This window comes from Drosophila navojoa, chromosome X (assembly GCF_054131105.1).
Source record: "Drosophila navojoa isolate 15081-1374.11 chromosome X, UAZ_NAV_1.0, whole genome shotgun sequence".
Lineage (NCBI taxonomy): Eukaryota > Metazoa > Arthropoda > Insecta > Diptera > Drosophilidae > Drosophila > Drosophila navojoa.
In genome coordinates, this window is record NC_142895.1 from 15,504,628 (window position 1) to 15,532,468 (window position 27,841).

Genomic DNA, 27,841 nt, shown 5'->3' on the forward strand with positions numbered 1-27,841 from the left:
ATCTGGACTATTCATAGTTCTTGAGAAATTTGCACTTCTCGTTAATTAGAGATTTTCGCACTAAATTTCTATTGTTTATCAGCTGTACGAAAACGAACTTTCCTCACCCATGAATTGTTTCCTGTCTCGGGTTTGTTTTTGATTGAGGTGTGTTCATCATATGGGCAAAGTGTTTCCTCTTCTAGTGCTTGTTCGCCAGAGACCTTTGATTGCTTTCCTGCGCACATTCTCTGGCAAATCAGCGAAATCTCGAAATGTTCAGCTGAAAAGCTTTTAGTTGCGGATTTGCGTTGCTTTTCGAATTGTTTATCCGAAATCTTTGATATTCAATTGACGGGCTTTTCATGGTCTGATTTATGCAGACCCCTCAAGGTATGATATATAATGCGGCATGAGTGGATTATGAGAGCTCGCTGGCAATTATCATTGCGCCATGCATCAAAGGGAACTCGATGGCATTGGGCGACTCTATGCACTTGATCCGCATCTGAAGTAGGGGCATTTGCAAGGCGGCGCAAATGCCGTTGCAGCCAGGTCAAGACAAGGCAAGACAAGACAAGACAAGTAGGAACCCGCTCGGACAGTTGACTAATTGAACGCCAACGTCGCCAGCCGAAAAAAACATGACGTAAAACATTTTGCCAGCACGCAACAACAACTACAGCAACAACAACAACAATGAGAACAAGCCGAACAACAATGAGAATAAATGTAAAACCGCAATGCAAAAAATGCTTTAAACAAATTGCACGCGTGTCAAAATTAAAATGAATAAATTTCTTTCGACGTTGCACAAATGAAACAAAAACCAAAAAGTAATAAATAAATGCAGCAATAAAACAAAAACCGCAACCGACAAAATTCAGAAAAAAAAAAAACAATTGTAAAAAGAAAACAAATAAATTTCAAAATGAAACAAAATTCTGCAAAGAGAAGCCGACGACGATTAAACTCAGCAGGGTTAAAGGTGCGAGCGTGTGTGGGTGTAAGTGTGAGTGTGTGTGTGTGTGTGTGTGTGTCTGCTTACTTTACTTATTTACGAGGTGCGCATTTGACTGGCCTTGTAAATTTCGATTGTTGTTGCTGCTGCTGCTCTGCTCGTATAATTAATTAAAATTCGATAAGATTTTGATATGGATTTAACGGCTTTTCAGAATTATGATGCTTAGTCAGCAGCCGCAGCAGCAGCAGTAGCAGCGACATCTCTTGAGAAACGATGACAAATGGCAGACGCGGCGTATGCGCAATTTACAACTGCGACGAGTGAACACAACAAACAACAGGAACTGGCAACAACAGCAACAGCAACAACAACAACAACAACCACCAGCAACATTTGCCTTTGTTTATATATGTATATGCATATATTTGTTTTCTTTTCTATTTTTCGATTTTGTGCGCTTTAAGTAGCTTCGCATTTGGTTTGTTTGTTTGTTTACAAAACTCAATTTGCAATTGGCCAAACGAGCAACAAAAATTTTTTGGTGCAGACGTCAGCTCTGATTCGAAATGCCCAGTTAGATGGATAGACGCGATTATGTATGCATACGTATATTAAGTCTAAAAATAGCTATTGCCTAGTATTTGTTGTTGTTGTTGTTGGTGTTGTAGGTGGAGCAACTTATTTGGTCGAGTTGATTAGGCAGCGCGTGAAAATTATAGCCAGCTCATAAATTAACTGACCACCGTGCTCAGTTCCTGTGGCTAGATCTTGTGTTGCTGCTCGCATTGCGCATACCCTGTAGTCTACTTAAACTGGGTATGATGCGTAGGCAAGAGAGAGAGAGAGAGAGAGAGAGAGAGAGAGAAGGCAACTAAGAGATTGTTGAACTGAGCAAAGAATAAAATAAAAAACATATTCGCCCTGAATATATACCCTGTAGTCTAGGCAAATTGGGTATGATGTACATTAAAAATATATAGAAATTATTGTAAGAGCTGTTTCGGCTATTATTTGTTTATCACTAAAAAAGACTGCTCTGGGAATACCCTGTGTTTGGGTATTTAGGGTATGATTAATATCGAAATTTATTTAAAAACGTTTTTAGGTTCTATGACTGAGATTAGCCTAGCACACCCTGCTTTATAGGCATAATGGGCATATATATAATATATACATATATATATATATATTTTACTCGGAGTATACCCTGTAATCTGAGTCTACCCTCTACTCCAGGCATGATATTTATAGTACCTTAATGATTCGATATCTCAATCTCTAGTCAAATTTTTCAAGTGCTGTGAAAGGATTCATAAACTTATTAAGGCTACTCCAATTCTATGTACAGGGTATCTACATCTAGAGCAGTCTCAACTGTTGAGCTTTTTTTTTGTATACGCTTTCGTTTTCCATTTTATTTTACTACCCACTGGCAAATTTATCGCATGCATCAATTATTTTCAAAGGTCGTCGCTGCAAGGGTTTGAGATTTTCTATAAATCTCTAGACTCGCACGAGTAATGGGCATTACCTGGGCTAATTAGTGTAAATTGTAATGGAATTTTCTGTTTGTGTTTCTCTTGATTTCATGTGTGGAAATATTCAATTAAATCTGTAAAGGCGCAACGGAATTCCTTGAGCGGAATGGCAAAGTTTTTATAGTTTCTATACTCGATACAATATATATAATTTATATATACGTATGGCTAGTTACTTTCAGATGGTGGAGTATTTAATGCGAGTTCACTTACCTTTGCACACCTTGCGATGATCTAGCGGCTTGTTGGGATCCCGATAGTAGCCCTCCTTGCACTGATGACAATTCCGGCCCGTGGTCGAGTGACGACAGTTCTGGCAGACGCCGCCGGAGACGCCCTGTGATCGCCTAAAGATGTCCATACTGAAGCGGCACTGGCGCGCATGATTATTGCAATTGCACTCTAAAGAAAGAGAGAGAGAGAGAGATGAATGAGCATGTAATACATCATTGGCCCAACTATCGCTTAACTACCATCAATGTGTTGCCCCCTGCCACAGTTTAAGCTTGGCAAATGCGATAAATGGAAATAAATGGAACGCAAATCGTCCAACACGAGCAGGCGAGGGGGGTGAGCGGCCAGGGCATGTCATTTTTCTAGCGGGACATTGGCATCAATTGCATAATTTATGCGATGATTTGTTTGCCCGGCCTTAAGCTGGGATTTTCATCGAGCTCTGCGCTGAATACACACTTAGCCCCAGGCCAAAGCTCTCATTGGCCTGACTGCAATTGTCGGAGGTGTTGAAGCGCTCTCTGCTATGCCGGGCACGTTGCTCTATTTGAACTACTTATCTATGACGAGTTCTGTTAGTGTATTTCGCTATTCGTTACGCTCCTCGACTGTCGACGGTCGACGGTCGACTCTTGGCTGGCTCATGTTTTGCTTTTGGCAAACACTTTGCTATTGACATTCGATGATGTCTGCTGTGCTGGCATCTTTTGCTGGCCATCGTTAGCTTTGTTCGAGCTGGAGTCCAACTTGGAGCTGTCAATGCCAAAGGCCGATGATTGCAGGCTAGACAAGAGGCAAAAAAAACACACACACACACGCACACAGAGACGAAAAAGCAGCTGCCTCTGCTCCGCACACACACGCACACACACACACACACAGCTGTCCAGCTAACCAAGCAATTCGAACGAGTGCGAGTCACTCTCTGTGTGTGTGTGTGTGTGTGTGTATGCACACATGTTATAATTATCTTTCACACATTGTGAGGCGCAGACAAAGCGTTTGCCTGTCGTCTGCTGCTGCTGCTGCTGCTGATGCGCCCTTCTCGGCGCTTCTCAGCGCGCTTGGCGCGCGCCAGCCGCAGACAAAGTTATGTCAGCGCAAATATTTGAGAGCAGTCGACTTGTCGAGGCCAAATACATGCACACACACACACACACACACACACACACACACACAGACGTATATTTGAGGCATCGTCAACAGAAAGAGTAAAAGAAAAACCTCTGCAAATATTTAGAAGAAACCCGTGTAGAGCTCCCTCGCTCCCTCCCCCTCCCCCCTTTGCACGGCGTGTGGCTAATTGATTGAGTCCAGAGGCTTGGCTTTTGCCACATTGAATTCGATTTTGATTTCCAGCAGCAGCAGCTGTTGCTGTAGATAGTTAATTTTAATGACACACTTTCTGGGCAGCCGAATGCAACGTGATTTATGGGCCAACGCTTCGATTATGGCCAAATCCCGTTCGCAGCGCATTACAAAACACGGCTCCAAACTATGCATAAAACTGTTCATTAGGCCATCATCATGTTTGGCCGGCTCCGGGCCGGGCGTTATCTGAGCCGCGCAACGCGACGCGTTCGTAATTAAGTTCAAATTTGATAAGTGAACCCGAAAAGTCAGGCGACGCGAGCAGAGAGGCCCCACAATCAAATTGTCAGCTCTATCTCAATCTCTATCTGCGTTGTAACTCGTTGTGTGTGTGTGTGTGTGAGTGTGTGTGTGCGAGTGTGTGTGTGTAACTATATCTGCATCTGCTGCGTCAGCTGTTTGGCTTTAATTAACTTGCATCAGTGTCGAGGCATTTACAACTTTCAATGGCTCAGAGCGAGAGAGGGAGAGTGTGAGTAGGGGAAATTCCTTTTTCCGCTTTTCGCTTATGGTTAATCCAACTCTGGGCTAGCTGTGCGATCGAGAATATATATGCCAACTGCCTCGAGCTGTGGCCAAGCGCAGCGAACGTGAATTGAAATCGCTTTAGCTTTGACATTGGCATTTCGCCTTTCCCTGCTCAATGTCCTGTGCCATGTCCGCTATTCGCTGTCCGCCGTCCGCCGTCCGCCTGATGGCCATGTTCATGTCCGTTATGTCGTTGTCCTGGCAGCGTTTTCAATTTGCTGGCCTGCGCTCTCGTCGACATTTCATCGTTTTATGATTGATTGCGTTCGTTCGCCTCGCTCTGATTTTCGTTTACCAAAATTGTGAATTGAAATCGTGTGCATGTGGCTCAATGGCAGCGATAACTAACTCTGCGAGTGTGTGTGTGGCATGTGGCCTCCCTCTCTCACACACACACACCCGTACACACGCATTGTTGTTGCCTCTTGTTGGTATGCGTTTGCGGTTGCGGTTTCTGCTTTTGCGTTTTTGCGCTGCAATTTGACAATTTCATCGCAAAATTGTTTTGGTGTTTGTGGCCATGTTCCGCTGTGGCCATGTATGCGTGTGTGTGCGTGCGTGTGTGTGTGCTAGTCTGTGATTTATCAAAAGTGGTCGATTTACAAATTTTTGTTTACGTGCAAACGCTGGTAATTAATAATTTCTGGCCTGCATACAAAGCCAATCGATTGTTTCCAGCGAAATGCCAAAACATATTTAAGGCAGCCAAATAAAACAGAGTGTGTGTGAGAGAGTGAGAGAGAGAGAGAGAAAGGGGGGGGAGTGAGTGAGTGTGCGATTTAGTTATTGTCTGAATCATATCATTAAAATTGGCTTTTATGATTTCCTCGTTTTGATTGGCATTGGGCGAGCCTTCATAACATTTCCGCTTACGTAAAATTTTCCAAATTTTATGCTCACCAACTTTGCCTTGGCTTCAACACACACACACACACACACACACGCAAACAATTCATTTCATATACAATTGTTAGATTCCATTTTGACCTATTCCAAGTGACCCAGTTGATTGGCTCTTTTGGCCACTCTTCGCTGCGCGCATTATTTATAAACATTTTCGGCTTAAATGGCCAGCATAGCCATAAAATGTTCCCGTTGATTCTAAAACTTTTGTTTAACGCCTTCATAAATTGTTCGCACTTTCTTCGCTGGAAGCGTTCATAATACTCAGAAACCAGAGATCCCATTGCCCATGCCATTGTTTAGGCCTAGCGCTGCTCCTCTCCGATATTTATATCAGCCCATCTTGCCATCTGCCATCTGCATCGTTATGGACATTATTTTTTGGCCGAGATTTCATTATTAGGTATCGCAATTAAAGCAGCTGCCGGCTAATTGGCCGACAATCAGCGCCGAGCCAGAGAGCCGCGCTGAAATGCCTTTCTCGCCTCACTTCAAAGATATTCGCAAGTCATTCCATTGCGTTGGCCATTGCGACTCGGCGGGACATTCGAGAGGAGTCCAATGCACTAGCCATGTGGGTCGTCGGCGAGGTCTTTGGGCTGTTGTTGATTTGCCAAAATAATTTAATGTGCTTAAGTTTATTCGGCAAACTGGTGAAATATTTGAACAGCAGCTGAGTTTTTCTCACATTATGGAGGAGTGTATATTGATATAGGAATTTAAATTTAAATTTAAAAACTCCCTCAAATTCCAAGCACTATTTTGATTTTCTACCAAGTCAACTTTGCAGCTTAAGACTTAAAATCTTTTCATATCATATTAAATATTTTCATTCAAATTAATATCAGCTCTACGAGAGTTTAACTGGAGCTGCTGTAGAGGTAGGTGGCTGATGGGAGAGTCCTGTGTTTTTGTTGTGGTCTTCTAGGATTCTATCTTTTCTGCATCTCTACTAGTGAGAAAATTACAAAAGAGTCAAATCTTCTGGCAAAGTCTTGCTAGAGTTCATGAACTTGTATATTATATAAAGAAAAGCTGTAGGCTTCACACTCATGGTAATCATGGTATATCATGTGTGTTCTTTGGCGTGTTCAATATAGATTGATGATGGTCTGGTATGTTATATATGATTCTCTAATTCTTTTCCAAAGGAGAAAAGCGCGCAGTCAATAAAAAGTTGACCAAAGTCTTGCTTTTATATATATTTTATTTTTCCTTTCTTTTATTGAGCTTTATTTCACTTGAATATATATTTTTTTTAAATAATCCCTTCAGGCTTATGCCACAAATTTATTTTTATACAGTTGTTTTCTGTGGTTTATCAACTGGGATATTTATATTTTTGCTAGTTAGGGATTTTTTTTACCATATATTTTTATTTTATTTCTATTTTATTTTTTGGCAGTTATCTGTGCATAATATAGACAAAGATTATTTATACATATAAGTCTCATAACAGAGGATATTCAAGCATCATTGAACAACTTCAACAACTTCTCTTCCTTGAAACTAGGAATTTGGGAATATATTATATATGTATGTCTTATATATTATTATTGGAAATACATTCCTGCTTGAGCGAGTATAAAATCTTTTCAATTTATTTATTTGCTAAGACTAGAGTTAGTGTAAAATTAAGACTAGCTTTGGCTTGGTATACAAATACTTTTCTAGGTGAGTTGCTTGTACTTCAGACTGTTTCCAAGCGACTTGGCTTAACATTTGAAATACCAGCACTGCAGCTAATTCCGATTGCCGTGCGATTTCCCCTAGAATCTGGCCCAGTTGAGGCTCTCCCATGTTTGATTCAATTGGCTCCACTTGAATCAGTGCGATGCACAAGCTGCATTGAATTTGAAGATTTCTGTTTGCTATTTGTTGCCCCACAAACGACCTCTGGCATTTGCCACTTGTTTTCTGCCTCTGCCGCTGCCTCTGCCGCTGCCGCTGCCGCTGCCACTGCCTCTGCTGTTGTTGGCTTCATCAACAGCTATAAGCATATTTTTGCCGCTTCCTTGCGCATGCAATTAAGGCGACAGCGTCGACAGTGCAGTGTGTTGCATGCGGCTTTCGCGTGCCGCAGCTGCAACATTTTCCTTGTCAACGGCAGGCAGCGCAACAACGATTACAAATTGTTTGCTGCCAGCGGCAAAATAAATAAATAAATACATCCACAAAAAATGTCTGCTTCCAAATACATTTTTAGCTCTCGGTGGAATTCTGTTGCAACTTGCTCTCTGTGCCTTCTTTTTTTTTTTTGTTTTTGTTGCTTTTGGGTTTTTGTCTTCCAATTAACGCAAACGAATTAACATATAAATATATATATATATAGAGAGAGAGAGAGACTAAGAGAGAGAGAGAGAGGGTGAGAGAGAGGGTGAGAGCGTGAGTCGATATGCCGATATCCTGCCGCTAATAAAAAACAAAGTTCATGGCCCACACACGTACACACACACACACACACACACACACACACACACACACATACACACATAAGGGGCTGAGTGAAGACGATTGTGAGAATTTATGTTTAGTTTTTCGTTGAATTGCTTTTCGTGTGTGTGTGTGTGTGTATGTGTGTTGCTCATTTGTTGTCGTTGTTGTTGTTGTTGTTGTTCTCTTCTTTTATTTAAATCAAGGTACAACATTATTTTCAATTTGCCTCCACCGCCACTTGGACTCTCGACTCTCGAGTCGTCTGCTCGGCATTTTCCTTTTTGCTTTTAATTTCGAATTCCGATTTCGATTTCGATTTCTGCTCTCTTTCCAAATTAGTGTATGTGCGTGTGTCTGTGTGTGTGTGGAGGACCCCAAAGAAAACAATAAACAAATTTTCTAAATGTTATTTCTATTTTTTTTTTCTTTCTTTCTTTTTCTTGTGTGCGCTCAGCTTCAATTTGATGTTAGTTTCTTTTTCATTTCAGTTTTGTGGAGTGGTGCGAGCGAGACAGCAACTGGGGGTGAGTTAAATAAACGACTCGTTAAGACACATAAATAAAACGCACCAAGTTTCCTAATTAAGTCGCCCCAAACAACCAAAAGAAGTGGCCCAAAAATAAAAAACAAAGAGAAAATACTCTGAAATATGACAACAACGAACTGGCTTTGCACTTGGCCAACCGAATGTGTCCAAGGTGATGGAAAATAATGGAAACTTTCTAAATGGCATTTCCCAAATGGAATTTTGACATTAAATTTGAAATATATCACATATATATTATTAATGTAGGCAGCACAAGTTCCGATATGTCAAACCAAATGCTCCTTATTCAGCTGAAGACAATTTCAGCTAAGAATATAACATGTTACTATGGTCTATACAATGACCATAGCTTATGGCCTTACCATTCACTTGAGAGCTGTGAGTTCTAGATTCTTGATAGTTAGCATGTAAGATAGAATGATATCTTCATGCCGTGCATTATCTAAGACTCGAGTTACTTGAGAACTCCATGGCAAGAATTAGTTCATGTAACTTAAACTCAGTTTTATGTTGAGCTCAGAGTATTTTCTAGTCAAGCAGGACTTGATTTTTTTCCTGATAGAGGGTTTATTAATTTCTCTTCTCCCTTTGAGGGTATATGCTAGTTGTTTACTTTCTGCCAAAGCACATTCTCTTGTTCTCTTACTGATATTCGTTTTTGTTTTCTTTTTTTAAGGCATCTGCTAGTCGTTCATTCTCCACTAAATTACCTTAACTTGTTCCTTTTTCATGATTTGAGATTTGTTGAATTATTCTTTTCCTTCAGAAGGGTACATGAGATTCGTTCATTCCCTAGCAAAGCACGCTTACTTGATAGCACAGGAGGTTTATTGAATTCTTCTTATTTTTGCCTTAGCGCATCTTCTAGTCGTTCATGCCTTACTTCTTAAATGATTGATTTGAGATTTATTTGAAATTATCTCCTTTTCTTGAGCTAGGGTATCTGCTATTCGCTCTCTCCCTAACAAAGCACGCTTGCTTGATAGTTTAGTAAATTTATTGAAATCTTCTGCTTTTCTCTTCAGGTCATCTCCTAGTCGTTCACTCCCCATTAAAACACTTCTACTTGTTCTTTTTAACGATTTGAGATTTATTAAATTCTCTTCATTTGTTTTTAGTGTACTTTTCGTCAGGCTTAACACGAATTGTATTTCTTAGGCCCTAAGCAAACTTGATGAAAAAGCGCAACAAATTTTGGTCGAGCAACGCCCAATGGAAGTATATATGTATGTGTGTGTGTGTGTAGGTTAGATAAACAAAACAGCAGCTAGATCAACAGCAGCAGCAACAACTGCAACTACTGCGCGCAGGTGATAGACCAACACAGAGCGAGAGAGTGAGTGAGTGAAAGAGAGAGAGTGAGTGTGAGAGAGAGAGGCAGTAGCCCGCCTGCTGCTTGCTGCCAGCATCGAGCTAAAGTGTCTGCGGCTGCTGCTGCTGCTGCTGTTGCTGTTGTTGTTGGTTTTGATCTTTGTTTTGATTGGGATTGGGTTTTTGGATTTGGATTTGGATTCGGTTTCGGTTGCCAGTTCAAAAGATCATTGCTGCGCTGCGCTGCGCATTTGCATTGTGTTCCGCGCACTTTGTCATTAGAGGGAGCTGGCGGTGCTGCTGCTGGTGCTGCTGCTGTTGAAATGTCAGCGGTGCGCAATGTCCGTAGCACATGGCCTCCAAGTGCGGCAATATGTTTTGTTTAACTTTTGGACTCGCGTTGCCGTTGCCTTTGCTGCATTTGCATTTGTTTGTTTATCTTACAGCCGTTGGCTGCACTAAGCAATCGTGGCCAGCCAGCCGGCCGATGGTGTTGGTGCTGATGGTGTTGGCCCCGCCTTAATTGCAGCGCCAGAGCTAATTCAAATTAATGATTTTTAAATGCGCAAAATATGCGCTACTGATTTCCAGTTGACAGACTGCGAAGCGTGCAGCATCGAATAGAGTTGTCGATTGCATTTAATTAAGCAAAACAACACCTACCACTCCCCCCCTCCCCCATCTCTCTCTCACTCCCTCTTTCGCCCTCTCTGCTTGTCAGACTGGCCGTCGACTTTGTCCAGCCGAGATGTGCTATCATTTTATGACTACAGTTTCCCTAGAATCGAATCGAAGCGGCAACTGTAATGCGATGCGCCCGAAAGGTCAAAGCGAGCAGCCCAAAACATAAATCAGCAGCCCAAGAATCTACCTCGCTGCCCCTCTCCTGCTCGCTCCCTGTGTGTGCGTCTCTTCTGGCTTGCCGCTTAACTGGCGGAAATTTCAATGTCACAGCAGTTGCTGCAGTTGCTGCAGTTGCTGCAGTTGTTGCAACTTGTTGCCCTTTCCCATAGCTCATATAACTGAACTGAGGAGTAGACAATGCAAATATTCTCTCTCTTTCTCTCTCTCTCTTCTCTCTTTCCGTGAGTTGTATGACTATTTCAAGAGTTTTGTGACGTACATGGCAGTCAGATGCTGGTATTGGGAACATGAAAATATTATCCCGGGACTATATATATGGAATATCTACCTATGTATATCTTGCTTATACCCTAAGACTTTTACTGCCAATAGATCTCTTCGGCTGGATTTAATGAATATTTTCAATATAATATTCATATAGAAATATATATCAAATTTACATATTATCTAGGACTATAGATCATCTTTATATGTATTCCCCATGCCTGTCCTCTATTCAAAATTCGTTTTTAGGCTAGATCTAATATATATAATATATTAAATAAATAGAAAAAATTATCTATCTGTCCATATTTATCTCTGCATTCCCAATTTCTAGCTTCGTTTGCAAAACGATCTCTATATATGCTCTTTTGTTTGATCTTAACCTCTCTTATGTATATAGTTTTTTATTTATTTCCATTCAAATCATTCCTGAAATCTCTTTTCAAAGTCAAATATTTAATATTCTCCAAGGATTCTCTTCTGTTTGATCTTAACCTTTCTTATATATATATTTTTATATATATTTTTTTTTTATTTATTTCCCTTCAAGTCATTTCTGAAATCTCTTTTCAAAGTCGAATATTTTATATTCTCCAAAACTTTTTTGCTCCGGCAGCTGTTTAAGTGTATTCAAGCATCGGTTTAATTTCGCCTCAGTTAACATTTATAGGTATTTTTTTTTTTTTTTTTTTTGATAATTCGTCTTGGTCATATCGGGCGTACGTGTAAAATCTCCAGCTGGGCGGTTGATGGCGACAATGGGCAGCAAAGGTAGGAAACTGAGATCCTTTTGTGCGGCACAGTTTTTGCCATTTATGGCACTTAAGCAAATTAATATGAGAAGGCTTTTGGGCGGGCCGTTTAGGATTTGGGCAGCGGATAAGGATGAGCCGGAGCAGGAGTCGCAGAGGCCTAGCCAGCGGCTCTAGCAGCATCAGTTCTATCTCCCTCTCCCTCTCCCTCTCTCTCTCTGTCTCTGTCTCTGTCTGTTTCTCGGCTTATTTGGTTGTTTTTATGCATTTTAATCTTTTTGTTACGCTTTGCACATCGGGTCATCATCAGAGGCAGGGCTCGGGGCCCGGGGCAGGAGGAGGAGGAGGACACCAGTGGCAGGGGCATTGCCACATTTATTGTATGCACGGCATCCCGGCTACGAATTGGTCGATTGTTCAATGGGCTTGCCAAGCGGCAGCTGTCGCCCTTTTGTTGCCATGTTGCACATCCATTCAACAAAACTATGCAGCCCGAAATGCATGCAAAACTATGTCCCTCTTCCTCTCCCTCTCCCTATCCCTGTCCCTGTCGCTATCTCTGTGCCCTTGTCTGTACCTGTTCCCGTCCCACGAGGCGGCATTTATTTACATTTGCCCGGCGGACGGACGGCGAGCAGAGTCGGACTGTCTGCGCTGCATTCCCACTGCCATTCAGCATTCGCATTCGCATTCGCAGTTTTTTTTTTCTTGTAAAGCCTTTTTTCCAGCAGTTCCCAGATCAACGGAATGCAACCAGAGCGCGCTAACAGGTGTGTGTACACACCCACACAGATGATTTGCCAAATTGAAAAGGTTTTTCAGTTTTATGAATCGCTCGTAGCGCATAAAAAGAAAACACTTAAGCTGCCAGCTAATCAATTAGTAACAGCAAATGAGATTAATGTTTGCGTAGCCAAAGCAGCAGCTAGACATAGACAAGCCAAGACAAGGCTGCGTATATATATATATACACATATATACAAAAATAACAAATATACATATATACCATGTATATTCATGTTATATATTTGCCAAATCAATGAATCTGCCACATTTCATTTGAATACACTCAACGAATGCTAAATGAACTTGACTTTGTTTCATTATTCAAATTGAAAAACAATTCACACTCAATTTATTTAGTATTTTATTGCTAAAATGCATAAGATGAGTACAGCCATTGGCAAGCCTGACTGCATAATACTCGCTCAAGGTGTGTTGATTTCTTAAGATTATTAATATATATTTAATCCGAGTATAAATCTTAGATTTTTTGTTATTAATTTGTAAGTAGAACTAGATTCAGATGCCACTAAAAGTAGCAATGAAGTTGTTAATAATATATATTAAATATTTTCCAAAACAAAATATAGACATATATAGATTTCATCAGAGCCACTACCAACTGTGGCCTATGCCATATATTTTATAATATATCTCAGATAAATTATGGGAAAGATATTCAATGTTTCAATTGAGAAATTTTTGATCTTTGTTTACATTATGCTCTAAGCATGATTTCTATGATTTGCGTTCCTTTGGAGGCGTGTCAAATCGGAAAAAGGCAGTCCTCTCTACACTTTTACAGTTAAAGAAGCCCAAATGACATTTATATTCACTATGATCTAGTATATAGTATAAGATAACGAGTGCCTTATTAAGCAATGGGAGTCGTGGAAAATCGAGAAGAGAACTACATATATCTTCTACTGTGTCGGATATATACACGGGCACTTAAGCTATTCTTAAGTAAAACAGAATCAAATATTATATATAAAAATTTGACTGAGTGTTATGCAGTCGGTAATACCCGATAATGCATGCATATATTGCATGCAAGTCAATTTTAAATCTTAGAGTAGCTTCTTCAGACAAATTAAAGAGCTGTTCGAGTCTGATTTGATATCATATAATGCCTGTTACTAGGCACTACAATGGTCATTAAGATATTAATATCAGCGCTGGATATAAAGGGCGCTTAAAATCTTTCTTTCATCTGCATAGGATTATAGCTTAAGCCAGAGCTCTACAGAGCCACTAAAACTCCAAGCGATCTCATCTAATATCACATAATCTACAAAGGCCATGAAAATCGTAGCCTCAGCGAGATTAGCTTTGATATTTGATTCAATATTAATCAATTTGATTGCCACAAAATATAGATCAGAGTTTAGTGCATTGAGCTGAGCGTGAGTCGACTGATTGCAAACCCGTTTCATGGCCTTGCAGAGCACAATAAAACCGATCACAATTGACATCGATATGTGTATGTAGATGCGAGAGTGCGAACACTAAGAATAGTCCATGATATACGAGATGGAGGTTGGATGCGGCGATTCGAATTTAGCTAGTAAAACGCTCATTGTCATAAGCAAAGCTGATCGCTTATCTGGGAATGGTACATGGGAAACGTTTGGAGATTTCGATCTGCCCACGATACCATCGGGCAGTTGGTTGACTTATTTGCGCAGCTGCCTCCTCGGCTGCCTCGGATGGCTGAGAACTCAATTCCCAGTTAGCCCGACCGGAAAGCACAATTGTCAATGCCGTTCACTTTGCTGTCTGTCGGGCTGTCTATGGCTGGCACGGCTAGTAAGTAACTAAGTATATTGTCAATGCTAAGTGGGCTGCGCGGCTATGAACGACTAGCAGTTACCCAGTAAGCCCGAGTAAAGGCGAGTGTGAGAAAGTGCCAAATGAACTGGCTAGAGGGAGAGAGAGAGGGAGAGTGAGAGGGAGAGGAAGAGAGAGAGAGAGTAAAGGTATTCAGCTACACTGCTAGCTATAAAATATGCTGGGTATATTAGCATTTCGCTGTATATTTTGGTTTGTCTCTTTTTTCAGCTTGGCCAAATCGTGAAAGTAACAGAAAAAGATCAGCAAATCACAACAACAACAGCAACAACAACAGCAGCAGCAGCAGCAATAATAATAAGTAAAATGTGCAAACTGTGACCAGTTGAAGATCGAAAGAGATCTCGATACTGGATGCGCGATTTGGTCATGATTCGGCAGCCGCAACGAATCTTTATTAATATTTGTATTTTGATGGAGGAGGAGGAGGGGTAAGGGTAGGCGGAGGGGCAAAAGAAATGCGCGAGGTCAAAAGGAAATCAACTGCGATCTGCTCTGCTGGGCAATTGAGCCCGGCCAGATAAGCTGAGAACTTGAGAACCCAACTCTGGCGCTGCCGAGCGAGACAATGCAATTTGCATATTAAGACAATGGCAGCGACAAATACATATTTCCTTGGCCTCTCTAGGCTCACGACCAGGCAGCAGGCCAATGGAAGCTAAACAAAACGAAGCAAAAACAATGCCAAATACAATGAAAAGTTAATTGTGCTGCACTGAGAGAGAGAGCCGAATTGTTCTTCATCTCTCGCTCTCTCTCTCACACTATCTCTCTCATTTTTCGGGGAAATTAACACTTGACCAAAAACTAGGCACTGAGCTGCGTCCAAATGGCATCTAAAGGAGCTGGCAGCAGGTCCTCCGCTCAGATAATATTTATGGCCAAGTGACAAGACGGCAGGCGAAGGCGAAACAAAAGCAAATGCCACAAAATATGCGAATGCCAATGTCAATGTGCCAGGCCGACAGCGAGTGAGTGTGTGTGAGTGTGGGTGTGGGTGTGAGTGTGAGTGCGAGTGTCGAGTATCTTTTGGTTTTTGCGGTTGGCTGTATCTGTGTATCTTTTGGCCAGAGTTCGCTTTATGTGGCTGGCAGACATTTGCAATTTCAGGACAACAACGGCTGCTCCTGGCCTAGCACTCACTCTCTCCCTATCTCTCTCTCTCGCACTCTGGCTGGTGTTTATTAAATGCTCGCTGGCCAAACTCTTGACAAAGGCGGCAACGAAAACGAAATACCCTCCCGGGGGGCCGGCACAGGCATAAAAAACCAACAACGAGGCCTTAACGACTTTTGCCCAGTTTCTCTAGTATTTTTTTGTTGACGCTGCTGCTGCCTCTTGGGCCATCTTTCACTGGCTGTTTGCTGTTGTTGCTTCTTTTTTCGTTTCGTTTTTGTTTTTTTGTTTTGTTTTTCAGCTTGTCACATTTATCGCACTTTTATAATTAAAACGAGGAGTGGGCGCAACTAAAGGCTCTGTCAGATAAGCGACTCAGCTGCAAAATATGAAGCAACTGGACACAGCAGCAGCAGCAGCAGCAGCAGCAGCAGCAGGAGTAGCAGCAGCAGCAGGAGCAGCAACAGTGCCCGACTCCTGCGCCTATCACTTTGCCTAAATAATGATAACAATAAACAAAAAGCCAGCGCGCATTGTTGTAAACATTTATTTATTTTTACTTTTGTCGCCCATCTACATCCCCACAAATTTATATATAGCCATTTTTTCTTTCGCTCTCTTCTGCTTTAATAAATTACATATTTATGTATCTAGCGACTACGATTTACTTGGCTAGTTGGCATAATTGTTGGGCCCGGTACTGGGATCGGACCTGGGCCTGGGCATGAGTCTGGGCCTGGGCTCGGGGACACGGCAAGATTAACAACTTCCGAAATGGGTTTTTTAATGACAGCAATTATGAGTTTCTTATCGGTGCAGCAGCTGCCCGTTTGGCTTGGACAATGTTTCAGATTCTGTTCTGTTCCGTTCCGTTCCATTCCTCTGCGCCGTCAAGTTTTTAATGAAGTCATTTTTCTTGGCCGGCTATCAGCAGTAGCTGCGCTTTGTTTGCCCAACACAAATATTGTTACATGCCAGGTGACTTTTCAGACCCCACCCTCCCCGGATGGGGGGAAGCTACAAGTCGCAAGTCGCAAGTCTCAAGTCTCAAGTCGCGACTTTCGCCGCTTTGTTTGTCATTTATAATCTCATGTTAGATTCTCTCAGATTTTTATTTTATTTTGGGTACTTGGCATTGTTTGTAGAGTTGCCTTTGTTGCTGCTGCTGCTGCTGTTGGGCCTAAATAGTTGGGTGCGATAATCAAACATTTGCCCAGCATTATGCTCAGCGGGGATGGAAGAGGGGGGCATTAGGAAGGCACTGGCAAAGTCAAAAGAAAAGCATCTGCAGACACTCAGCTGATGGGGACGCTGCGATAAAGTTTTGATGGAAAATCTCAGGCTAAGCAAATAGAATAGCCGAGCCAAAGCAAGCACGGAAGCCAAACTCAATGTGAGCCAAGGCACTGCAAAAGGCTAAGGTATTCAATGTCAAATGAAAACAGATTTAGTTGTACATGTTTAACTATTTGTGTAGGTAAGCGAGGGTCGATCGGAAAATGGGACAGAGCTTGAGCAAATTGGAGAAGTCAAATCTGTTAGCTGAAGCCCTTTTTGAATAATTTAGACTAAGATATTCCTATTCAAATACCTCTGTAATTATATGTGTCCACAGGGTAACTGCTAGTCTACTATTGTATATTGTATATAGGTAAGCGAGGGTCGATCGGAAAATACGACAGAGCTTGAGCAAATTGGAGAAGTCAAGACCTGGCAATTGAAGCACTTTCCGAGTGATGCAGACTAAGATAAAATGTTTCTATAGGGTAACTGCTAGTCTACTACTGTCCATTCGATTCAATAGGGTCAGGATCTAAGGAACTGCAAAAGCCTAATGTATCGCTTATCATATTGAAACTGTTTGGTTTTTTATATATAATCGATAAATTATCTCTATAATCATATCTGTCTATAGGGTAACTGCTAGTCTAATATAATCAAAGTGCCAAACCGAATATGTTTGGTCTTTCATATATAACTCTAAATAGTAAGTAGTAAGAATCTAAGAATTTACAGATTCTATCTAGATAGATCTTAAGCCATATCCACTAAAGAGCTCTCAATTCGAGTTCTCAAATATTTCTCTATCTGCAAGTTCTCTATCTCCCATCACATCTACTTAAGGGGTAACTGCTAGTCTAGCATTGCCTATTCATGGCATTTATTGACTTTGTGCATTTCCTTGACGGACTTTCGCCTTGTCAATGGCTCATTAAACGGAATTTTTGGCCTCGCATTTGAGATGCTTCACACCTTTCACCTGGCACTCGAGTTGCAACTAATGAGTTGGCCCATTGAAATATTTGTCGCCTGCCGTTCAGGGCCCAGGCCCCAGCATGCCGAGCGAGACGCACTTCATTTGTTTACATGCCAATTTCAATTTGTTTTAACTGATAATTTGAGCTCTTCCCTCTCGCTCGCTCGCCCGCTAATGAAGCCAATGTCAGCTGCAGTCTCGTTTGGCGCCTTCGATTGTGCAATGTCATTTGAGGGGGTGCGTGAGCCGCTAGACTCTCGCCACTGGCTTCATTAATTAAATATAATTGAGTTTTAATAGGCGTACTGAGCCCCAGGCAACAACAATAACAACAACAACAACAACAGCTACACAGACTCAAGTCCGAAGTCGAAGCTGACTATTGGAGTTATGCGGGTGTTGTTGCTGTCGAAGGTCGCGTGGGTGCTTGAACATGTCTTCAGAAGATGCTGTGACTACAGCAACAACAACAACAACAACACTCACAATGACTTAATGACTGACCATTGGGAAAGCTTGCCGTTGTGGCTCGGCATCTGTTTGAGCCCTCAGCCCTCAGCTCTCAGCTCTCGACTCTCGACTCTCGACTCGTATCCGCGCTTAACAATCACTTAGCGCATTATTAAAAACGCTTTTTGATTGCGCTTTGGCGTGCTTTGGTCACTGGCCGGGTCCGGTCGATTGAAATCGATAGGCGTTTGCTTTAGTCGCCTATGCCCTAACCGAGAGCCAGCCACGACTGCAGCAGAGAGCATGACAGAGCCCTAGTTTATAGAGCTATAGAGCTTGTTCCGGCAGAGATGACTCAAATGATCCTGAATTGACTCTGAGCACGGCTAGTACGAGGTGAAGTTGAAGTTGAGCTGCAGTTCCAGTTGTACATCTAGCTAGTTCATACACTGCGCGTCATCAGGTTAACGTATTTGGTTATAATGTATTTACTGTATCTTCCAGTTTTAACCAACAAATATTGTAATATCTCTAGCTATCTTTAAGTTATAGGAATTGCTGTTCATAATCCAGTTTTAATTGACTTCATTAGTATACATCATTTAACTAAATTATTATAAACATATATAATGTATATTATATAATATTTTTATGCATACTTTCAATGATCTAGCTTCTAAACTAAACTAGATATTTTGAATGACTTTTTAATCATTGCCATGCGAAAGGGCGTGAAAAATAAGAAATACCGAAATTATCAAAAATTCGTATTAATATTTATACAAAATATATTTTCAATCAATGCCGAAATTCGGGTTTTTTATCCATAGTGCATTGGAATTTGATTTACTATCCCATCATATCTCTAAAATTTATATTTATATACAACAATATTACCAACATATTTCATTGTAAGCAAAGTCTCTCGTTTTCAGAACTGTGCAACATAGACATACATATATCTAGTTAAATAGTTTCAGGGTATTCCATATGCGTTGTCCGTGGCTTTTTCTTTCCTTTTTGATTTTAATTGACCATGGCCAAGAAGTCGCACTTGGGAATGTCTCAATCAAAAGATACGGCAAACCCACGGCAAATCAACATAAATATTTGTGACTTGTTGTTGTTGTTGTTGTAGGTTTTAGCTGCTGAGCCGGAAAATATCGAAGAGCCCCAAAAAAAAAACCAAAAACTTTTTCTATTGTTTTTGTTGTTGTTGTTGTTGTGGTCTATGCGAGACACGCCCCGTTGTTGTCGTTGTCGTTGTTGTTGCTGTGATAGTTGTTGATAATTTGCATTTGATTATGGATGTTAGGCTCGTCACAGTTGTTGTTGTTGTTGTTTGTTGTTGCTGTTGTTGTTGTCGCTGCGAAAATTGTTCCGGCAAAAGGCTTTGATTTCTAATCAGAGCTGTTAGATCTTGTAGCAGCCAGATTAGACGGCAGAGCGCAGCTGGGATCGTTGTTGTTGTTGTTGTTGTTGTTGTTAGCTGGAGAAGGGTACGATATGATATTTGATCTGGGGGCAGGAGGCGGCACATGTCCAGCTTCGTCAGTGAAGTTGTCAACGTTCTTAGGTGAGGTGTCGCTCTTGACTGGAGCTGGAACTGGGATGGGGACTGAGAGTGCGACTGGGAGGGGGACTGGGAGTGGGGCAGATACAACGTGCCGCTAATAAGCTCGTTTGCAGGCCAATATTAATAACACCAACAATGGCATCCGGGCCGAAAGCAGCGGCTGACAACGAGGCCACAATTTATGTAGCACCCACAAAAACAGAGAAAAAAAAATACCAAAATAAAGAAAAATAAAACGAAAAAAAACAGTTACAGTGAGAGCGACAAGAGTGGGGGAGGGCAAAGGAGAAGGGGAAGGGGATCGGGATTGGGTACGAACGACAAAAGGCAACTCAATAAAAATAAAAATAACAAGATGTCATAAAATGAATAGCCAAAGAAATAGCAAGTACTATGCGACCTGAAGCTGAAAGCTCCAACAAGGCGCCCGAACAACAACAACAACAGCAACAGCAACAACAACATGTCGAATAAATAAGTGCATAACCAGAGCCAGTGGCTGGGTGGTGCAGCGGCTGAGCGGGAATCGTGCCGACCGAAAAAAAGGATAATTACGTGCTCAAGATTTTTTATGTGCCACAAAAAAAAAAAAAAAAAAGAAGCGGGCAGGGTGAGAGGCTGAAAGAGAAAAATTGTCAAATTAAAGTGAGCCTAACGCTGAAATGGAGAGAGCAGGGCGCTGCGCGTGGGTGTGGGTGTGGGTGTGGGTGCTGCTTTTTCGGGCTATAGCGCCCTTGGCAAATAAACAGCAACATAAACAGACAAAACCAACCACCCAAATGTGTTGGCCACATTTCAAAGCGGGCCCGAATAGAGATGCAGCAAGCCGCAGACGAAATACGCTAAAGACTAGAATTCGAGCAGAAGCTAAGCGGACAAAGAGCGAGACTGAAAGAGTTGTTAGAGATGGCAATAATTTTGAATTGTTTATATTTCAATTAGTAGAAATTCGATTAAGAATTGTTGAAAATTTTAATATTGGTTAGGAATAAAAAATAGTTATGATGTGAACAGAACTAAGAGCAGCTGAGATTGCTGAAGAGTAAGAGAGAGAGAGAGAGAGAGAGAGAGACACGAGAGAGAGAGAAAGAGACAGAGAGAGAGAGAAAGCGACAGAGAGAGAAAGAGACAGAGAGAGAGAGAAAGCGACAGAGAGATAAAGAGAGAGAGAGAGAAAGCGACAGAGAGATAAAGAGAGAGATAGATACAGAGAAAGAGAGAGAAAGAGACAGAGAAAGAGAGAGATAGAGACAGAGAAAGAGAGAGAGAAAAAGAGACAGAGAGAGAGAAAGAGACAGAGAAAGAGAGAGATAGAGACAGAGAAAGATAGAGACAGAGAAAGAGAGAGAAAAAGAGACAGAGAGAGAGAATGAGGACACAGAAGAGAGAGAAATAGAGACGAGAGAGAGAATGTGCTTCCCCGCAGAGAGGACAGAGACACGACAGTGAGAGAAAGAGAAGGAGACGGAGAGAGAAAGAGACAGAGAAACAGATAAAAAGACAGAGAGAGACAGAGAGAGCGAATTCTTTATTGCAGCTTCTTGTCTAAGACTCTATAGCGCAGTCATCATTTAACCTTAGTCCCTATATAAGGGCTAGAAGTCAGTATTTACATCCAATTATCTTATCTAATCATTTACAATTAATTATTTGTAAGGATCTGTAGATATTACATTTAATAATGGGATATTAATCAGTTTGATAATGAAAAATTTTACCCATATTTATGCTATGCCAAAGCCTTTGACTAGGTACAACAATAATCTCTGCAAATGTCAACGAACTTCTGATCTGCCTGACAAACTAGCTTAAAAATACATAATACCCCCTGTACACAAGTGTAGACAAGAAAGAAGCAGCAACAACAGCAACAACAGCAACAACAACAACAACAACAACAGCTACCACTCGCAAAATATATAATACAAAATTTGTCAAATGAAAATATTTTGAATGCTGTGAGCATCGAGTGGAATGGAATGAAGAGCATGATGAGTATCCGCTGGTTAGACAAGGCCCCCGACATTTTACTCTCTACAATCAAATACACCTTCCGTCGTCGTTGTTGTTGCTGTTGTTGTTGGGCTCTTGCCTTTTTATACGCTTCGATAAGTTAATCCCATCGTCTTTTAGCGCCTGTCAACTGTCCAACTCCCAACTCAGCTGAAGATAAACAAAATCGAAGGAACGCTCAACTTGTCAGCCTGGACGAGAGATGGGAGATGAGAGATGAGAGCATAGGCCTGGCCAGTTTTTGGCAGGAATCCTTTTGCGTTTCACCTGCCAAACAGGTGTGCGTTTTAGTGGGCGGGCCAGCCACCCCCAAATGCGGTGGTTGCTCTACACAACAGCAGCAGCAACCACCTCGATTTTGAAATATCTTTTCGAATATTTGCGCAAAATTTAATTAAAGCTAAAATGCCCAAAATAACATTCGATGTTCGTGCCGAAAAAAAGAAACGGAGAGAAAAAAGTTCTATGAAAACCAAATTAGATTTATGGTATGTGGCCAGGCTCTGCGCCTCTGCCTCTGCCTGTGTTTGAACAGCAAATAGTTTTAGGCTAAAATAGTGAAAACTGCGTGCGTTATTGCAAGTTTTCAAGTTATTTGGCCAATTCGGAAACACAAAAGGTTTCCATAGTGCTATTTGTTCTCGGTGCTCAAACGAGATCTAACGATGATTGGAAAGCTGAAGAGTGAGAGAGAGAGAGAGAGTGAAAGTGAGGAAAAGAGTAAGAGAGATATGAAAAAATGGAAAAATAAAATAAGAAATAGAGATATCGAGTGAAAGAGAGAGAGAGAGAGAGAGAGAGAGAGATGAACAGACAGAAATTGAGAGAGAGAGACGGAGAAAGAGATAGAAAGTGGGAGGAAAAGTCATAGTAGGGGACAAAGACACACGAGTGTGTGAGAGAGACAGATAAGGATATAGAATAAGTGAAATAGGAGATAGAGATAGCGAGAGAGAGAGTGTGAGTGCAAGAGAGAGAGAGAGAGAGAGAGAGAGAGAGAGTGAACATGACAGGATGAATAAAAAAAAGTGAGACAAAGAAATGGATAAGGCTAGGTAAAAAGAGCGTGAAATAAAGTCAGAGAGAGAGAGAGAGAGAGAGAGAGAGAGAGAAAGGATGAAGAAGAGAATGAGAATGAGAAACAGAAACAGATAGAGACAGAGAACAAGTAAGAAAAGGAAAGAGATGGAAATAATGATGCAGTAAGTGCTATCGAAAGCATCACAATCTCTACACTATGCTACATAGAACAAACTATATTTATGAGCATTTGCTAGCTAGGAGAAAACGAATCCTATACAGAAATAATATCTATTATTCCAGTTACTCATCACAAACTAATTTGACTACAAATCTCAAAGTGAATTTTCAGTATAACGGAACTTTACATTGCGAAGCCTCAATCGAACTCGATTCGTCGTAAGCTCTAGTTTGACTCTTGGTTGCTCAGCCCTGTTGGCCTGTGTCGGCACCCACGCAGCTTTCGGGGGCCACAGCCCCAACTTGTTTGTCGATAACTTGACATCCGAGACACAGTTATCGATATCAAGGTCAGCTTCACTATTGTCTGATTTTTATCTATGCCATTATCTTTATCTAGTCACTTAGTTTTGCTCCATTTGCATGGCTATTGGCGGTGTTGTTTGTCTTCTTTGTTGTTGTTGTTGTTGTAGTCGAGTTGATTTTGTTTTGTGATTTATTTTTATTGCGTTTTTTAGGTGTCGTTTTCTCTCTTTTGTTTATCTAGCCCCTCAGGGAGGCGTGGCCCAGCGGCATGTTGCAATTCGGTCGCCAACGATCGACTAATGAGCTTTTTATTTGACAGCACAACAGCTATATTTGTCTGTGTGTGTGTGTGTGTGTGTGTGTGTGTGGTTGTGTGTGCCTCAAAGGTAGCTTCTGGCAGCCCCCTTTCATGGCTAACCCCAATTCCCCAAGCGATTTTCCATTCCCAACCCGACACAAATTGTGTGTTAAAGTCTTGTGATTAAACAACTTTGGCACCTGCTTGGCCCGCTGCACTTTGATTGCACTTCACACCTACGCCGACATCGCTGTCGCTGTCGCTGTCGACGTCGCTGCCTGCCATATGGCGCTCCACCTTGTGGGCCACTTGCGCAACTTGTTCGCATCTATGACTTCGTTTCTTCTTGTTTTCTCTCTGCTTCTCTCTTTTTAGTTTCGGTATAAATTTGCCCGCTGACAGGCAGCCTGGGATGGGGGGAGCGGCTGGGGCTGCTGCTGCTGCTGCTGCTGGAGCAGAGGCCCCCAGACGTTCATGATTTAGTGCCTGGCAAATAATGTTCTGCTCCGAGGCGATAATCAGGCGAAAGAAAGTGCCAGCGACTCAACACTCCACTGTTGACTTGTTCAACTCTTGGCCAACTCATCAAACAGCTGGCCCGATCGCTGTGCCACATCGGCTCAGTTGATTAATTAGCTCCGCTGAGCAGGGAAATGATTGGTAAATTGCGCAGAGTTGTCAATGAGCGAGTGGCTATAAGACTCCTACTCCTACACGCAACTGCAAATAGAGACATTATCTTCTTGGTTAGTCAGACTAGAGCTAGGTTCGGGCTTTAGCTTTTGCATAATTATTGTTTGGCTTTGGGCGAAATGTTTTGCACATCAATTCAGCTAAACTTGAGCATTGTATTTAAAGTTGCGGTGGGCAGTGTTTGGAGGGGGTGCAGCGGCTGCTTGCTGTGGCATGTGGCATGTGGCATGTTGCATGTTCAAATGCGCAGCTAGAGCTCTGCTGGGCAGCCGACGCCTTGAAAGCTGCCAGCATAAGTCAACACCATGTGTTGTAGCTGCTGCTGCTGTTGCTGTTGTTGCTGCTGTTGTTGCATGCATAAATCTGTTGCATGTTGTAAATGTTAAATGCGCAACGGCAACGACGCTGCTTTTCATCTGAGCTGCATCTTTGGCGCATTTGCGCTTCAATGCGATTTATTTGCCCGTTGTTTGTAATGCCATTTATTGGTGTTGTTGTTGTTGAGGCTGCTGTTGCTGCTGCTGCTGTTGCTTGTTGCTATTGCCTGTAGTTAAATGCTTATTTACATTACGTTTAGCGGCACTTGACGGGCGGCTCCTGCGGCTGCAACTGCCACTCGGCAGCGGCAACAGCAACTCCATTTCCAAGTGGCAGCTTCGCATGTTGCCCCCACGTTTGGGGCGGCGGCAACTTGCCAGCAAAGGTAAAAAGCAAGACAGACAGTGTGAAAGAGAGAGAGAGAGAGAGAGAGAGAGAGATGTTGCTGCAGCACAAATTTTGATTTATGTCGGCGCTGCGGCAGCTAGTTTCTGGCTCTCCTCCTCCTCCTCCTCCTCTTCGGTTTATTCATTTTTGGATTTTTATGCCATACATATCATTAGGTAAGCAGCAAGCGAGGGCAGCTCAACAAGTTGCTCTAAATCATTTCAATGCTGCTAATCTCGTCTGCTGCTGTCTCTGTGTGTTTGTCTTTTAGACAAACCGTTTTACAAACTATTTTAATAAAGTTTCAAGGGCTCAACTTGCAAAGCTATTAAACTGCATTTTCCCAGCCCAAAAAAAAAAAAAAAAAAAAAAATCAGCAAGCTTGCCTGCAAAAGTTTTGCATTTTGTTTAACTTTGGGCAGAGTTTCTTTACCCCCTTTTTTTTGACTGGAATGCAGAACTCTTTGAATAACAAGTGTAAACCATTTATTGTTACTACGCCAACTATTTATATTATTTATATTGTAATTATTACAATTTGTTTACCGTTATATGGGGCTAAGTTTACTTCGAATATCCCTAGAGGGGAGCTCACTTAAACACAAATTAAGAGTAAGGCAAATAAATAATGATTTGTTTACTCAAGCCCATCCAGCTGTATTTCAATTGAGAACCAATGATTTATATCGCACTTGGTTTACATCCTGGTATTAAATTAGCCCTTCGCCTCAGCTAATGAGATTGTTTACATTTGATCAGCCAATACTCTAGTACAAATGCAAATTATAAATACAATTTTTAAGTTTTTATTAAATGGTAAACTTCTAAAAGATAATCACAAAGCATTTCTTTACATATTAATTATTTAATATTGGCATTTAATAATATATAGTATTATATAATATTGCTTAAAAATGCAATTAAACTTGATTTTTAGAAATATTTCTGAGACGTGAAGTCGGTATTCAAAATGTAATAAATCTAACATAGTAAATATCAAATTCGAGGACTCGAAAGACGCAGGATAAATAATAATTTAATTTGAGCATTCGATAAAATCAATACAGGCAGAGTTATCGATTAATTAAAACAGTTGCCAATTCTTTATAAAGGACTTACTAAAAACCTTCATCGATTCTGAGATCAACGGTCTTACTGATCTAGGATACTCGTCAAGAGATCCATCTCGCCTTCTTCTGCCTCCTTTACTTTTCAATCTGAAACTCAACTAACTCAACTCGCCATAGGCACATCTGTCCACTGCAGACAGACATTAGCTACCTTTAGCTACAGCTCAGCCACCAACTCTGGGGGCAACCCGCGCTAATCGCTTCACACAGATCCGCAGCCTGTGTTATAGGCATGATATACCATCTTCAGTAGACGGTAGCCCAGGCAGTTGCTGTCTATTGTTGTTTCGTGTTATTGTTGTTGTTGTTGCGCATGAGCAGCTTCAGACGCGCGCGCGCAAAAAAAAGAAGAGAAACTGAGAGAAGAGAAGAGTAGAGAAGAGGCGAAGCAGGAGCAGCAGCAGCAGCAGCAGCCAAATGTAACCTCGCTTCCTCCTAAACCCATTGGCATTGGCAGTTACGATTTAACATTTCGCATATTGACAGAGCAGGAGGTGGAGGTGGGGATGAAGGCTAAGAACTTGGAATTTTGAATTCAGTAGAATTGCACAGCAACGGCGCAAGTGCAGCAGCTGTACAACAAATACAAAGAAACCCCGATGCTCTGCCATGGGGGAGCTGTACTTGACGTATGCTTAAGCAGATGCCGTTGTTGCTATTTTTATATACAAATTTATTAGTAAAACTGAACGAGAAGAAGAAGAAGAAGAAGCAGCAGCAGCAGCAGATGATGATGAGAATAATATCGTAGATTCCAAGACTTGGCGCTGACTTGAGACAACATCTCGCCCAGCGCTCTCTCTCTCTCTCTCTCTCTCTCGCCATCTCTGTCTGCCTTCCACCTGCCATTGCGATAGACATCTTCAACTGGTCGCTTGGAGCCGATGTTGACATTTGGGCATTTGGGCTGTTGGCTGACAGTTAATGAATTATTTAGCTGGCTGCCAGTGCCACGAGCTATGCAACAATCTCTTATGCCGTTTCTGCAACAAGATGTGCTCGGAGGAGGAGACGCTGGACTCTGATCCAATTAACTGCTTATACAAAACACAAATGGCCAGACATATAGACAACAGCGGGAGAGCGAGACAGAGAGAGAAAGAGGGCGAGACCTGGGAAGAGCTGGTCAGACATGGACAGTCGCCCATGGACATATTGTCCGGGCCCAAGTAATAACAGTAAAAATCAACGCAAGCCATTCGTCCGCATGTCGCAACGTTTTGATGTCCTTACGGCTGCCCTGTGGGCTACACTTCAGCAAACATGCACACACACACACGCACACGCACACGCACACATACACAGAGGCAGACAGGAGCAGCCTAAATGCCCCGCTGTGCCCCGCTGACGCCTGCGCTTGGCTACCTTTGCACATGATGCTTCATGCTCTCACTCAAGGCTAACACAAAATTGACATGTTCTTTGGAACCAGTTGCGCATTGCAGGTGAGTCTGTTTTGGCTCCATGGGCTAAGCAAATCAGTCGAACTTCCAGAAGTTTCTTTTGAGCCAGTTGCATGAACTTTTTTTTGTTCTTTGGAACTTTGTTTTCGAGCTTTGTCCATTGGCTAGCAATGCGTTCTGCCAGCTGTTCCATATGAACTGGTTCCATGAACTCTGTGTTAATTGAGCTGTTCATATCCGTGCTGCTTGAAAGATGATTTTATATAGAGTTAAATTGAACTGAACTATTCATTCTATTCAATCCATTTTATGCTCCAACTTGAGCTAATGGAAAATTTAGCTTGTTCATTGGAACTAGTTCCGTTGCAG

At 41.8% G+C, this 27,841-nt stretch overlaps 1 protein-coding gene across 2 annotated transcripts in view; it reads right to left on the reverse strand.

Moving 5' to 3' along the window:
• Nucleotides 1-27,841, reverse strand: part of NetA (Netrin-A) — a 58,117-nt gene that overhangs the window by 19,710 nt on the left and 10,566 nt on the right. For both annotated transcript variants that reach the window (XM_089264977.1, XM_089264976.1), the window contains exon 2: nucleotides 2,695-2,883. In XM_089264977.1, the coding sequence (XP_089121103.1) occupies nucleotides 2,695-2,883 (189 nt within the window). The remainder of the gene's footprint in view (nucleotides 1-2,694; nucleotides 2,884-27,841) is intronic.